This window comes from Oratosquilla oratoria, chromosome 1 (genome assembly GCF_046742065.1).
Source record: "Oratosquilla oratoria isolate Oo_2021 chromosome 1, ASM4674206v1, whole genome shotgun sequence".
Taxonomy (NCBI): domain Eukaryota; kingdom Metazoa; phylum Arthropoda; class Malacostraca; order Stomatopoda; family Squillidae; genus Oratosquilla; species Oratosquilla oratoria.
This window is the reverse complement of record NC_134777.1, coordinates 97,529,133-97,544,610: the sequence shown is the minus strand read 5'-3', so window position 1 is coordinate 97,544,610 and position 15,478 is coordinate 97,529,133. Positions and strand designations below refer to the sequence as shown.

Genomic DNA, 15,478 nt, shown 5'->3' with positions numbered 1-15,478 from the left:
GTATAATTATATTAGGAATGGAAGAGAAACATAACCCAGATAGAACCTCAAGAATCAAAGAGGAAAATGAAAAAGTAAGCAGTTTACTACAATTAGTTCAGGAAGATGAACCAGAAATAATGAAACAAATCAAAGAGAAGTTCAGACTCGGAAAGTATAGTACAGATAAGACCAGACCAATTAAGATTAAATTCAGGTCACAAACGACGGCAGAGAATATCTTATCCAAAACAGGGAAACTAGCAACAAGTGAACAATATAAAAAGGTATGGATAAAAAGGGAAATGAATAAAGAAGAGAGGAAGAAAAAAAGAAAAGACTTGAAGCTAAGGAAAAAAACGAGAGCAGAACGGAGTCAGAAAAAGAGAGATTCTATTGGAGAGTAGTGAATATGAAACTAAGGCAATTCGACATACAAGAGAAAAACAAAAGGGAAACAGAGAACACAATGGAAGTGGCAGAAAACTAAGAGTGTCTTACACAAATATAGATGGATTAATAACAGGATTGAATGAGCTGAATGATTATTTGAAGGAAAAAGAACCGGACATAATGGGAATTGTAGAAACAAAATTAAAAGGTCCACTACCACCCAACAGTGTAGGACATGATGCATATAATTATTGGATTAGAAACAGAGAGACAAAGCAAGGGGGTGGAGTTATGTTCCTGACTAAGAAGGATATAAACGTGAGGTGTGTCACATATGGAAAGAATACAGTAGAGATGATTATGATCGAAGTGAAAGACAGAGATAAGAAGAGCAGAAAGTTTGTGATAAATTATGTGCCTCCGAAAACAGCCTCGTGGGAAGAGAGTGAACATAAAAGTATGTTAGAGGACACAAAGATAACATTAAATAAGATAATGGAAGATGGAGGAAGAATAGTTATGATGGGCGACTTTAATTGCAAAGAAATCTGCTGGGAAGAAATGACAGTAAAGGGTGGAGACGGCTCATGGGGAAACGCTCTACTTGAGATGATTACTGACAATACAATGACACAGTGGATACAGGAGAACACTAGGTATAGAAATGAGGAAGAACCATCGAGACTAGACCTAATAATTACATCTGAACCTAGAATAGTGGACAAGATTGAATATAAAACACCAATAAGTAAAAGTGACCACATATTGATTGAACTGGAACTAAATGAAGAAAAATACATGAAAAGAAATGAACAATATAGAAAAGGAAGAATGTATGAAAAAACAAACTTTGATAAAATAAGAGAATTCTTTCAAAAAGAAAACTGGGAAGAAATATACAAAGAAGAAACAACAGTGGAAGAGAAATGGAATATTTTGACAAAAATTTACAAAAAAGGAGTGGAAAAGTATGTCCCAAGACAAAAACAAGAAAAAGAATATGTAAAATGCTGGTACAATAAAAGTTGTAGGGAGTTAAAAGACAAAAGAGACAAAGCTTGGACCAGATGGAAAAAAGACAGGCCTGAAAAATGGAAAATATATACTTGCTATAGAAATGAATATGTACAAACGTGCAGAGAGGAAAAGAGAAAATATGAAAAAGATGTCATAGAAAAGTGTAAAGATCAACCAAAACTATTTTACAGATTTGTAAACAACAAATTGAAAAACAAACAAGACTTGGAGAAATTAAGACAAGGAGTTGAATACACAGAGGAAATTGAAATGGCGGAAATTATGAACAAACATTTTAAATCAGTGTTTACAAGGGAGAACATACAACCTGAAGAGATCGAATGGAAAGAGAAAGTCCCTCCCATGAAAGAAATAGAAGTAACAAAGAACGAAATATTGAAACACTTGAGTAATCTTGATGTCAGAAAATCGCATGGACCAGATGAAATAGCAAACTGGATTCTGAAAGAATGCAGGAATGAACTGGCAGACAAAATACATAGCATAATAAACAGTTCCTTGAAAGAAGGAAAAGTTCCAGAAGATTGGAAAAAAGCAAATATAGTACCCATATATAAAGGAGGAAATAAAGAAGACCCTAACAACTATAGACCAGTCTCTCTAACAAGTACAATAGCAAAAATTTGTGAAACAATTTTCAAAAGTAGATGGGTAAAATATTTAGAAAAAAACAAAGTGTTAAATCCAAGGCAATTTGGATTCAGACAAGGACGATCATGCGTCACCAATTTAATATGTTTCTATTCAAGGCTAATAGATATAATACAAGAAAGAGATGGATGGGCTGATTGTGCATTTCTAGACATAAAAAAAAGCTTTTGACAAAGTACCACATAAGAAGTTGATAAGACCAAGATTGGAATACGCAGCAATAATATGGTCACCAAGTACAAAAAAATGTATAACAAAACTTGAAAGAATACAAAGAGCAATTACAAAATTGGCACCAACACTCTCAAAACTATCATATGAAGAAAGACTAGCAAAACTTGAACTACAGACACTAGAGCAAAGAAGAGAGGAGATTTGATAGCTATTTACAGAATCATGAAAGGCATAGAAATTACTGATAGAGAGAATCTGATAAAATGGGATGATAGAAATACAAGAGGACACAGAAAGAAAATAAAAAAAGACAGCTATAGAAGAGATCTGAAAAAGAACAGCTTTCCTCACAGAGTAATAGACAGTTGGAACAAGTTAGATGAGAAAGTGGTGTGTGCAAAAACAATACATGAATTTAAAAATAGTTTAGATAAAATGAGATATGAAGACGGGACACCACGAGCATAGCTCCCCTTCCCGTAAAATACAACTAGGTAAATACATACATACGGTTCTCGGTATTTAATATGGAAAGTCAGCATACGCGGATTTGGTCATACGCGGTAATTTCAGGAACCTAACCCCCGCGTTATTTGAGGGACTCCTGTACCTTACCTGCTCTCATCATTTTAATAACTACTTTCACCTTATCTTTTTTTATTTCTCATCCATTTTCCTCATTCATTACTGTCATTTTCTTAGCTTTTCCCACTGGAACTACCTTTCCCTCCCTATCCTCCTTCACATTTAGCAACTCCCTAAAATACTCTGCCCATCTTCCTCTTACTACCATCTCTTCCATTATCATCTCTCCATCTGCACCTTTTACCTTTTTTTTTTTTTTTTTTCTAAATTATCTTACTATTACTTTCAAAATTTTCTCTCATACCCTTACCACATTTCATATCTGCTCTCATTTTTCCCTTCTTTATCTTATGCTTTACTTCTCTTTTCTTTGTACCTCTCATATGAATCTCTTGTCCTATTTTGTAACCAATTTGTGAATACTCATTTCTTCTCTTCTACAACCTTCTTTGATTCATCATCCCACCATTCACTACCCTTCCTTCAATTTCCTCCTGTCCTCCTTGTTCCACACATCATCTTTGCACACTTTGTGACTCCCTCTTTGAAACATCCCCACTCCTCCACTCCTAGTTTTACTATATACTTCATTCCCTCCCACTCTTCTCTCAACTTCTTCTTGTACTCCTTACCCTTTTCTTTCTCATTTAAGCAGTTTACTCTAAGCACTTCCTTACCTTCTGTACTTTTTCCCCTATCTCCATCTATCCTCCACACTCAACTTACCTTCCACAAAAAAATGATCTGATATTTCCCCACTCTCTCCCCTTTGAACATGCATATCCAAAAACACTTCCTACTCTTCTCCTGGTTACCACAATATAGTCCATTAAAGCCCTGTCTACCACCTACCCACCACCCTCTCCCATGTGTACTTGACTTTCTTCCTAAACATTGTATTTGTTATAATCAACTCTCTAGACATATCTCCATCATCTCTCCACTACAATTTTTTCCTGAAACTTCGCACTTTCCAAACACTCTATCTATTGGTTCATCCCCTACCCTAGCATTGAGTTCTGCCAATACCACTACATTGACATTTCTCCCTAAACCTTCTATGCACTCATTTAAATGTCTAAAAAGTCTCCCTTTTCTCTACACCCTTCTCACTACCAGGCCCATATACACTTAAAAAGACCCACATCTTCCTCCCCAGTTTCACCTTCATCCACATTACCTTTCTCTCCCTCATCCTCTCTTCACTCCTGACACCCTCCCAAACTCAAACTCGCCCCTTCCTTTCAATTTTGTTTCACTCAATGCCAACACATCCATCTTTCTTCTCATAAACATACTGCCTATCTCTTCCCTTTTACTCTCATCTGTACCACATCCATGCACATTAAAAGACCCAAACCTTAGGGTTCTGGTTGGAAAACTCCTCCCACACCCTCTTATGCCTTTTTTTTTTTTTTTTTTTTTTTTTTTATGTCCTCGTTTGGGGTAGAGAGAAGGATGTCTAGTCCTATCCCCGTCCCGTTTTTGTCACCTTTTACAACTCAAGTGGGAACACTCAGTGGCAATATTTTCTCTCCCCTACCACAGGGTTCGGCAAAAAAGGAAATGAATATTCAGAGAAGTGGTACAGGACAGTATTAAGAGTGAGGGGACAGCATAACGGAGGGACTGTCGCAGTATGGTAAAGTAGTATCATTTCTCTATGAGTAGAGGTTTCCTCTCTCACAGAAAAAAATGTGACTCTGGTCCATAGGGGCCCCTTATAGACCCTAAAGTATCAGCTGTATGCTACTGAGCAGCTTTTAATCTCACAATAACATGCATCTAATACCACAGGAATAAGGAGAAAATGGGAAATCTTCCTTGACATTCACAACCTAGGAGTGAACAAACATGTGCCAAAGACTAGAGAAAGGAAGGCCAGGGATGTGTCTTGGGGAGAATGGAGAAAGAAAAGAAGCAATAAAACAAAAGAAGCTTACAAAAAAGCTTGGAAAGATTATACCAAAATTTGCAGTGAAGAAGAAAACAATTTTGAAAGAGGCATAGTAGAAAAATGCAAAGATGAATCAAAACTGCTTTACAGGTTTATAAATGATAAATTGAGACATGGGGAAGAAATCACCAATAATGGTTGGTGAAGTCTTTGAAGAAGCCTCTGCTCAGGCAGAAATAATGAATGAAGGTTTCCAATCGGTCTTCACAAAAGAGTGCAACTTTTTGGAGAAAAGTGAGGGGAGCAAAAAACCAGGTTTAGCAGATATAAATGTAGAAGTGAGGGAAGTGCTCAATCTCCTGGGATCATTGGATGTGACAAAAGCCTCAGGACTTGACAGGATCTCAAACTGGATACTTAAAGAATGTAGGGAACAACTAGCAGACAAGATCCAGTCTTATTACATGTTCATTGAAAGAAGGCATTGTGCCACTTGATTGGAAAAGGGCAAACGTGGTGCCAATTCACAAAGGTGGAAACAAGGAAACACCACTAAATTATAGGCCAGTATCACTAACCAGCACAATAGTGAAATTATGTGAAAGGATTGTGAAAGATCAATGGACCAAATATCTTGAAAAGATGAACATTCTGACAGTCAGTTTGGCTTCAGATCTGGAGGGTCATGTGTGTCGAACCTTTTAAGCTTTTACTCGAGAGTGATTGATGTGCTGCAAGAGAGAGGGGTGGGTGGACTGCGTGTACCTGGACCTAGAGAAGGCATTTGATAAAGTACCTCACAGTCGACTTATGTGGAAATTGGAGCATGTTGGAGGACTGAGAGGCAAACTACTAGAATGGATTAAAGATTTTTCAATGGAAAGATACATGAGGACAGTAGTAAAGAACAAGATGTCAAGCTGGAGAGCAATAACGAGCATAGTTCCACAAGGTTCAGTGCTTGTCTATATTAATGACATAATGGAAGGAACAACAAGCTATGCCTACATGTTTGCTGATGATACAAAAATCATGAGAAGAGTGAAAAATGAGAGGACAGTTAGAACATTGCAAAAAGACCTAGATACTATTATTGCATGAAGCCAAGAATGGGAAATGAGGTTCAATACCAAAAAATGCAAAGTACTAGAAATGGTCAATAGCAGTGAAAGGCCATCCTTAAACTGTTCCTTGGGAAGCAAACACATTACCAAAGCAAAAGAGGAGAAAGACTTGGGAGTGTTGATAAAAGACAACCTGTCACCTGACAGAAATATCAGCAGGATTGTGGGAGAGACATATGAACTACTGCAGAAGATTAAAGTAGCATTCTATTATATGGATGAAGAGATGATAAAAAAAACTCAAAACGCTGATATGTCCAAGACTGGAATATGTGTCAGTTGTATGGTCCCCACATAGAGTGAAGGATATAAGCAAGATTGAGAGAATACAAAGGACAGCAACCAAACAGGTCCCCAGCCTAGCAGATAAAACATATGAGGAAAGACTAAAAGCACTGAGTCTACCAATTTTGAAAGATTGAAGAAAAGGAGGTGACATGATTACAGTGTTCAGGTCACTAAAGGGGATAGATTGCATTGATAGAAGAGATCTCCTAATTAAAGATGGGAGGGCTTTAAGAGGTCATGGAAGTGAATTAAGAGACATGTCAAAAGGGTGTGAAGAAATACGGTTTTCCACGTAGATGTATAAGTATGTGGAATAGCTTAGAAAGTGATATAGCTCAAGCTCAATTAATACTCAAATTCAAATCTAAAATGATAACTGGAAATCACTGATTTAGATTAAGTTGGAACTGTACATGAATTTGAGTAGTTATGTTAGAAAAATAGAGAATAGTAGACAGGACCAAATGAGCATTGCTCCTTTCCTGTATACAGTACTACAATTAGGCAAATACAAACATATGGAGAGATAGAGATAGAGAGAGAGAGAAAGAGAGAGAGTGAGGGCGAGAGAGAGTGAGGGCGAGAGAGAGAGAGAGACAGACAGAGAGGATATATACACCACAACAACAGTACATGCTCACTTGCCTGCAAGGCTTCTTGTGGGCAGCCAAGAAAGTGATACATTCGCATTACGACAGTTCCAAAGGTGTAGTTTCCAAATCGCATCCCTTTATTCTGGCTGTTGAACCTGATAAAATGCATCAACCATTATCATATATTCCAATAACAATATAAATGAACAAGAATAAATTATAACCTTAATATACACTAAACTGCATTACATGGACCCTAATCAAATATATATATATATATATATATATATATATATATATATATATATATATATATATATATATATATATATATATATGTATGTATGTATATATACAACTGGATCAATACAAAACTGAGGTTGTCATATTGGTGGCTTATGTTGACCAAATCTTCCTACAAAAAAAAATTAAATATTCAAATGAAGAGACTGAATCTCTTGATGTCTCAATGGCAGCAAATAAAATATTGGCATATTTTCTAAATATAATAAGTATTATCTTATATGCACATTCGCAATACTACTGATACTCTTTCTTACAAATGATAACTAGTATCCAACCATTTGCATTATAAATACATTATGATCCTCTTAACTGAATAATGCAGTTCAAGCAACAGATATTAAAAAACCATATTATACTAATGGAAAGAGATTTTGGATCCAGTCCTAAGACCATGTATCAGTCCCTTGAGAATGCACCTCCTACTGAAGATGAAGGCATTGATGCATTTTGAAGATGGGTGGCAGAGAGATGATTTTCTCTAAAATCCATCTTGCAGGACCATCACTTGCCTGTACCCATCATTGGTCCTGGGAGCGATTTAATGACAGCAGAAACAAGGGATATTAAAAGATAAAAAGAAGATCAACATTCCTCTATGAATGGAGATTTGTCTCTAAACATGAAAAATTGCAATGTGACTCAGATCTGTAAGGGTGCTACGAATGTTCTTGAAATACTGACTATACAACTATGCTGTCAATTCCTGAATATTTGGAGTACAGGTTACAGGAAACAATCATAATCATTAAAGAATGGTACAGAATAGGTGTTAGTACTTATTCTCTATTTCATATATATAAATATATATATATATATATATATATAAATATATATATATATATATACATATATATATATACACACACACACACACATATATACATACATACATACATATACCAAGACTTTTTCCCCCTTACCAGGGAGGTAGCCAAAAAAGACAAGGCATAAAATCATTCCCACCCATTCCATCCCCGAAAACACTCCACACCCCTCCACCCTCCCTCCCATCTTAGCACCTCCTAGATGATGGGTCATCCCTGCACCCTGTCCACTGCCCTGGGTCAGAAGCAGTGTCGCAAGACACAGCACATCCACAGCAAGGCCGCTTCATTAAATCGGCGACCCCCCCTCTCCGTCCCCCCATATAAAGGAGAGGGCGGGGAGAAATCCCTTCGGGCTGCGTCAAAATTTTTGCTCACACACACTACCTCACCCCCCATTCCCCCATCCATTCCACCTGTTTGTGATATATATATATATATATATATATATATATATATATATATATATATATACAGACGCTCCTCTACATACGTTCATTTGTTTTACGTTTTTTCGATTTTACGTTTAAACTTACTGTAATTTTTTTTTTTTTTGAGAGTTAATTTTTCAGTTTAGCATGCTCTCCGTAGTACGAGATGTTCAAACGATACTTATGCATGACACTGCGTCCATTGTTTACATGGCACAAACGACAGACTGAACGTGCCTTGCCTCCTCCTCCTCCCCCTCCTCCTTCTCCTTCACCATCTCACTTTATGTTGCTTAAAATTAATCTATTTGAAATTAATATTATTATTTTACAATGTTATGTTTATAACTAAATATTTAGGGGTGTTTTATAAGATACGGTAATAGGATTTATGGATGTATACTACAGTATGAACGGTCATACATTACTGGAACGTACAGTAACAACTTATGTTCATTTTCAACTTACGTTCGGCCGTTCGGAACGTAACTAAAATGTAAGTTGAGGAGCGTCTGTATACAGACGCTCCTCTACTTACGTTCATTCGTTTTACATTTTTTCGATTTTACGTTTGAACAGTAAAAAAATATTGTAAAAAAAAAAAAAAGTGAATTTTTTTAGTTTAGGCGCGCTCTGTAGTTCAAACGATACTTGCGCATGACGCTGCGTCCATTGTTTACATGGCACAAATGACAGACTGAACGTGCCTTGCCTCATCCTCCTCCTACTCCTCCACCATCTCAATTTATGCTGCTTGAATTTAATTTATTTGAAATTAATGTTATTTTACAATGTTATGTGTATTATTAATGATTTAGGGGTGTTTTATAAGATAGGGTAATAGAATTTACAGATGTATGGTACAGTAACAACTTACGTTCATTTTCAACTTACGTTCGGCCGTTCGGAATGTAACTAAAACGTAAGTTGAGGAGCGTCTGTATGTATATGTATATATATATATATACAAAAAACAATAAAAAAAAATTAAAGACAAAAGCAGCAAAAACTAAAGTAAAATTACCTTTTCAGCAAAAAATATACTATACAGAATCAAATGAGGACAAAACAGAGAAACCATTCTGTTTTTCAGACCCTGGACTGAACAAATAGGCAACAATACATATATATATAAAATCAGAAGGCTGACAGATCTCAATGGTAACTGTATTAAATGAAAAAATTATCATATTACTGGTTATCTTTTCAAACTTTTGGTAAATGCCATGCATACAGAAAACAATACAAAAAATATTAAAAACAAAAGCAGCAAAAACTAAAGTAAAATTACCTTTTCAGCAAAAAAATATACTATACAGAATCAAATGAGGGCAAAACAGAGAAACCATTCTGCTTTTCAGACTCTGGACTGAATAAATAGGCAACAATAAGGGCACTTTTCTGTTATAATAGTAGTTCACTGTTAAAAACTAGGGTCATTCCTGTTACAAAATATGAAATAGTAAAATATCAAAAAACATAAGTGCCATGGATACTCAATGTATTACTTACTTGGTCAACATATTTTCCACAAGTGTAATATCTCTTGGATCTGACTTAGCAAGATGAACCATGGCCTTAAGATCTTCAGTAAATACTAAATTCTTATCCTCCTTTTCAAAATAGGAAAACATCCTTTCTCGAAAGTTATCCTCTATACCAGAAAACTGGAGAGCTGCTTTTGCTCGTTCCTTTTCATATCCATTTATACCTAATGAGGCTGCACAGTATAAGTGCCGCTGAATAACTGTAAAATAATGGAAATATCAATAATATTTTGCATCAGAGTTGAAGTTTCTTTTCATCCTTAACCAAAATATTGTTAAAAACCTTTCCTGAACTGACTGATTGCGATCAAGGGAGCATAATTCAGAAAAAAAAAATTATCCTTACAAAACCAAAATTTACAATTATGCGATTCAGTTTAATAAATAATCTAACAAGGTCTTCTTCACTCAATTATGGGTGTCTATACTTAGATTTTTGGGCAAATCATCCATTCATATATTATTCAGTTCTTCTGTAATTCATTAATATGCTCATACTAATATATGAATTTATTTTCTCTCAGATGGTACAACACACATTTTGTTATGTGTACCATAGGCAAGGATAGGGAGTATAGTACATCATTACTATGGTTATGAATATCCAAATATGCAATAAATCAGTACAATGTACCAGGTTTGAGAAGTACTGGGATACACATGTAATCTTAGCTAATTTTAAGTCTCTGAAGGAGCAGCATTATTACAAACATTATTTAGCCTTTACACAGGTGATCTGGAATGTCTGCTGGCTGTGAGATTTAGAGCAATGTAATGTGCCTCCATAGAGATGCACTATTCTAATACTCTCTGAGAGAGGTAGTTTGAGATGTTAAACTAAAAACAGGATTAAATCACACATGATTTCCCCACACCAAAACCAGAGTGCAAGATCAAAACTCTCAACTCTATGGATGACCTTTGAATAATACTTCAACAATGCAACTACAAAATCACTACCAAACTCTTATGTATCTACCTCAACAAGCTAGAACTTTGGCTGGGACAAAACAGAATATCTGCTTCCCCTCGGAAGTCATCAAACTCATCAATGATACTACTTACCCCTGACTATCAAGAATCAAAGAAGCACTAACAGTTAAGAATAAACCAAAAACCATAAAATATAGGCCTAATTCTTATATACACACAACCTTCAGCCAACACACCAAAGACTTAACAGTGAATACAAATAAAAGACTTAACATATAGAGCAGTAGTAGTCACAGGATCTAGACAGCAGAAACACTTAAGAACATAAGAATGAAGGAGACTGCAAGAGACCATAAGGCCTATACTAGGTAGTTCCATGTCCATTACCACCTGTCATCCTCATCCCTAAAGTCGCCCAACCATTTCTTAAAACAACTGATAGTTTCAGCACTCACTACATGGTTACCAAGTCTATTAGTAAGCCAATTTTTGCCTGTTTCCTTCTTAAATCTAAATTTGTCCAGTGCATTATTGTGAGTCCTGCCCTGTTGTCTTAATATGATGACCCTGCTTGCATCACCCCTGTTAAAGGCTTTGATACACTTAAACACCTCTATTACATCACCCCACACTCTGCATCTTTCCAGAGTATAGGTTAAGGTGCCTAAGCCTCTCTTCATACGGTAAATTTCTGAATCCATGTATCATTTTGGTCATTCTCCTCTGTACTGATTCAAGTGAATTGATGTCCATTCTATAAGACATAAACCAAAACTGTACCTTGTATGCAAAAATAATTGTAGAAATATATGTATCCACAGCATAGTCTACCTATCAATCTATATACCAAAGGCTTCTTCCCCCTCATAAGGGAAGTATCCAGCCAAGACATGCACCCACTTCTACTCATCCCACTCTCATCCACCACCCAGTTGTTTCTTCTTCCATTTTAGCTCTTCATGGATAACCTACTCTCACCCTAACCAAAACCTCAATAAAATTCTAGAAACATGCAAGTACAGATGAACATGAAACAGTACATGAAACTTATGTTGTCTAATAGCTACTAACCTACCCTATCCATAGAAAACATACACCTTTCAAGTGCAAAACAGAAAATGAATAATGTGTTTACATTTTATTGGAACAGAAACAAAATTCCCTCTGAGTGATTTACAGGCCAAATTGGATGCCATGGCTACTTACCAGGGAACTGCAGGTTTCCTCCAAGAAATACCAAGGGCAACAGACTGACTGATCTTAGCTAAGCTGATACCCAACCACATCTTAAGAATCTCTAAAGGGCAGAGTAACTTTAAAGTATTTCTTTTGGCTCTTATTAAAAAATTTCATGATTTGTAGGCTGCCTCTGTCCCTTACAGTGTTATATTCATAAACCAGCTTTAGTAAAGTTTCAGAATCACACAAGCACAGATATTTTTACATGAAACTTATGTTGTACAATAAGTTTTAACTTAACCTAACCATAGAAAAAATAAATATCTCATATGAAAAAGAAACGAAAAATAAGTTTGCATGATACTGAAATAGAACCCTAGTTTTGACTGTGGTGCAACATTATGATCACTATGGATTCAAGTGAATTTATACAGAACATAAAAATCAACTTGACCAGTCATACTAAAGACCAACAAGGACAGACAAGGACCAACAACTCAAAATGATTGATATGTAGCATATAGATTAATATAAAACTTGTTTATGCGCTGAAATTGATTTCTGCTACATTATATGTGAAAGTTATTGTCACTCACTAAAGAAATAAGTTTTTCTCTGCCAACAAGTAATCCTTGTGCCAAATCATTGACAAGCAATCATACTAATTACTGACAACTACCAACAACTTTGATGATAGTTATTGTTTTTAGTTAATATTGGCATAAATAAATTATTTGTGCCATATATTATTGTCTGCAATTTTCAAAGCAAATGGCTGCATCAATATTGAGATAATTAGGATGTGATACACTGCTGACAACTTGGAGCTCAATGCAAGCTTTAAGACACCATCACCATGACCTGCCTCGTACCTTGAATTGTTAATCAAGTCAGCATATCCAGGGCACACTGAAAATCTTAATTAATAAGTGATAAAGTGAACTAATATCTTTATTCCAATGCAAATTGCTTGGCTGGCACAAAAACCAGGACTGTACTGCTGGCACCTCAAAATTGGCCCATTTATCAGAATAGGTAACCTTGTCTTTCGTGTTTCAGAATAATTGGACCTGACAAGTTTAGCAGATTGTTAATCAATGTAACATTTCATCAATAAGCATTGCATACAGCTGTTCTGAGATGCTAAAAGTTAAACTAAAAGTTAGACAAAACCATCGTGTTATTATATGTATAGGACCACAAACATTTAAAAGCATACAAAATAACCACATCTGTGTTTTTATTGAGTGGTGTCACTTATTGGTGGTTTGGCACAGGGACAGGGTTTACTTGTCAACACAGAAAAAATAATTTAAACAACAAAAACAAGCATTATTATGTTAATCTGTATGCTGCTTATCCGTCAATTACTTGTCCTTGGGCTTGTGCAAGCCTTGTCTTGTGTCTTAGTATTAAGTATGACACAACTTGAGAAATCAGTGTACCGATACCTAGTGACTGATCAATTCAAATTATCTCATCACAAAACTATGTCTATGTCAAATGAACTGTACTGTAATGCCATTATACATGGTAAAACGTATTTGCTTACAAAACAAACATTTTTTCAATAATGAATAGACATTCTATGATTCTTGGACTCAAGTCTTTTTGTTACTGTAGTGAAAATTTACACAAGAATATAACAATATTGAATGATTCGAGCTACCTGGTGACATACATGCAGGACGTGGAAAATTACTAAATAATCTTCCACATATCACATTTAATGTTCGAGTTCCGGCCATAGTGACTTTCGTAGTAATGTGGGACCGCAGAACAGCTGTTTATATTTGTGTTATAAATGTTGTCGAAAAAACCGCTACATTGATGCATTCTAGCATCCAAGAAAAAGTAAAATGCGCTGTTATAAATTTCTTCAGGGCACCTTTTCCAGAATGTCTTTATCTACATTGAATTAAAGAAGTCGTTCAAGGGATGTGAAATGACAAGTTGTAAACTACATTATGTAGATCTTGGAGTAGTTTTATGTTTTATTATTTTGCCTAGTAGGCCTAGGTCTATTCGTGGTGCAATTTCAGTTTGAATGTGTTCATGAATAGTTTGATTTAACTAGTATTGGTGTGTTTTATCCTTTCAAACATGTAGAGATAAAGCCCTTCGTTCAGGCAGGCGGCACTCACTCGAGCTTATTCAGCTGAAAGTGTTGATATGGTTCGGTTAAGCCAGGGCTGGAGTGACCTTTGGTGCCACAAAAGAAAACCCCTCCGGGCGTGGGTGGGACTAACAATGATTTATCCAATCAATTGTCATTAGTCAATTCTTGACATGTTGAGCATAATCCCTTCGTGCAACAATCGAATTACTTTCCAACGTCCTCCCACTCACTCCAGGCAATGGAACCACTGTCAAAAATAGTCATGGCGCGTGGTCAACAATAATGTCTAAATAGATAAATTACCTATATCAAGTCCACCGACCTTGGTCACGTCACTCCTGCAAACCTCTCTATCTCGTCTCTTCAATTGTCTGGTCTCCCACTTCTACATTGACCATCTCGCTGCTTCCATACAGTAACACACCTGCTCCGTCACGTCACGTCTGGCTAATATTCATGCCTATTTCCGTCTCCTCTTATTTCTATCCCCTCCACAATATCTTTCACTCCAATCTGCTCCACACACAACTTGACTTCTTCTCTCAGTGTTATTCCTAGATTTGCGTAACGTCTTGGACAAATTTACTGGTTTTTTTTTTTTTTTTTTTTTTTTTTTTGTCTTTTCTTTTCAATATGAGTTCCCAATGAATATTAAATTTCACTTCCCCCCTAACCTTTCGACAGAAATCCACTTTCTAGAAGTTAAATAGCATACAAAAGAAATCAATTACTAATTCCTTTGTTGTTGTTTTTAAAATAATATACAAATATATCACGTTAAAAACCACTGTTGGAGTAGAAAACAAATATATATATATATATATATATATATATATATATATATATATATATATATATATATACATATATTCATATATACATATATTCATACATACATACATACATACATACATATACCAAAGGCATTTTCCCCCTTATAAGGGAGGTAGCCAAAAAGACAAAGGCATAGAAACCACTCCCATCCATTCCATCCCCTACCCTCTTCCCTCCCTTACATATTGGCACCTCATGGATGACGGGTCATCCCTGCATCCTGTCCACTGCCTTGGGTCAGAAGCAGTGTCACACGGCACAGCACATACACAGCAAGGCCGCTTCATTAATTCGGCGACCCTTCTCTCCGTCCCTTCATGCCGAAAAGGAGAAGACGAGAAGAAATCCCTTCGGGCTGCGTCACTTTATTTCTCATACATGCTCCCTCGCCCCCCCCCCCATTCCCCCCACTCATGCATCACAGCGCATCATCCATACCCAACCCTTCTCCATTCACCCCTATTTTCTGTCCTCTCCCGTCCTTCCTCAACAGACATTCCTCTCTTTCGTAATGCCCCTTTTACCCCATCCATCCATCTCATCATAGGACGTCCCCTCATATTCACTCCTTCCACCTCTGCTT

General features: G+C 36.1%; 1 protein-coding gene across 2 annotated transcripts in view; it reads right to left on the bottom strand.

Moving 5' to 3' along the window:
- The window catches only part of LOC143024327 (pentatricopeptide repeat-containing protein 2, mitochondrial-like), a 40,493-nt gene extending 26,723 nt beyond the window's left edge, over nt 1-13,770 (bottom strand). Inside the window, exons 1-3 of one of the 2 annotated variants that reach the window (XM_076183125.1) lie at nt 13,612-13,770; nt 9,796-10,030; nt 6,775-6,877 (exon numbers count right to left, since the gene is read on the bottom strand). In XM_076183125.1, coding sequence (XP_076039240.1) covers nt 6,775-6,877; nt 9,796-10,030; nt 13,612-13,690 — 417 coding nt within the window. In that variant the 5' untranslated portion in view covers nt 13,691-13,770. The remainder of the gene's footprint in view (nt 1-6,774; nt 6,878-9,795; nt 10,031-13,611) is intronic. The other variant, XM_076183130.1, reaches the window with a different exon arrangement.
- Nucleotides 13,771-15,478: the final 1,708 nt, after the last annotated feature.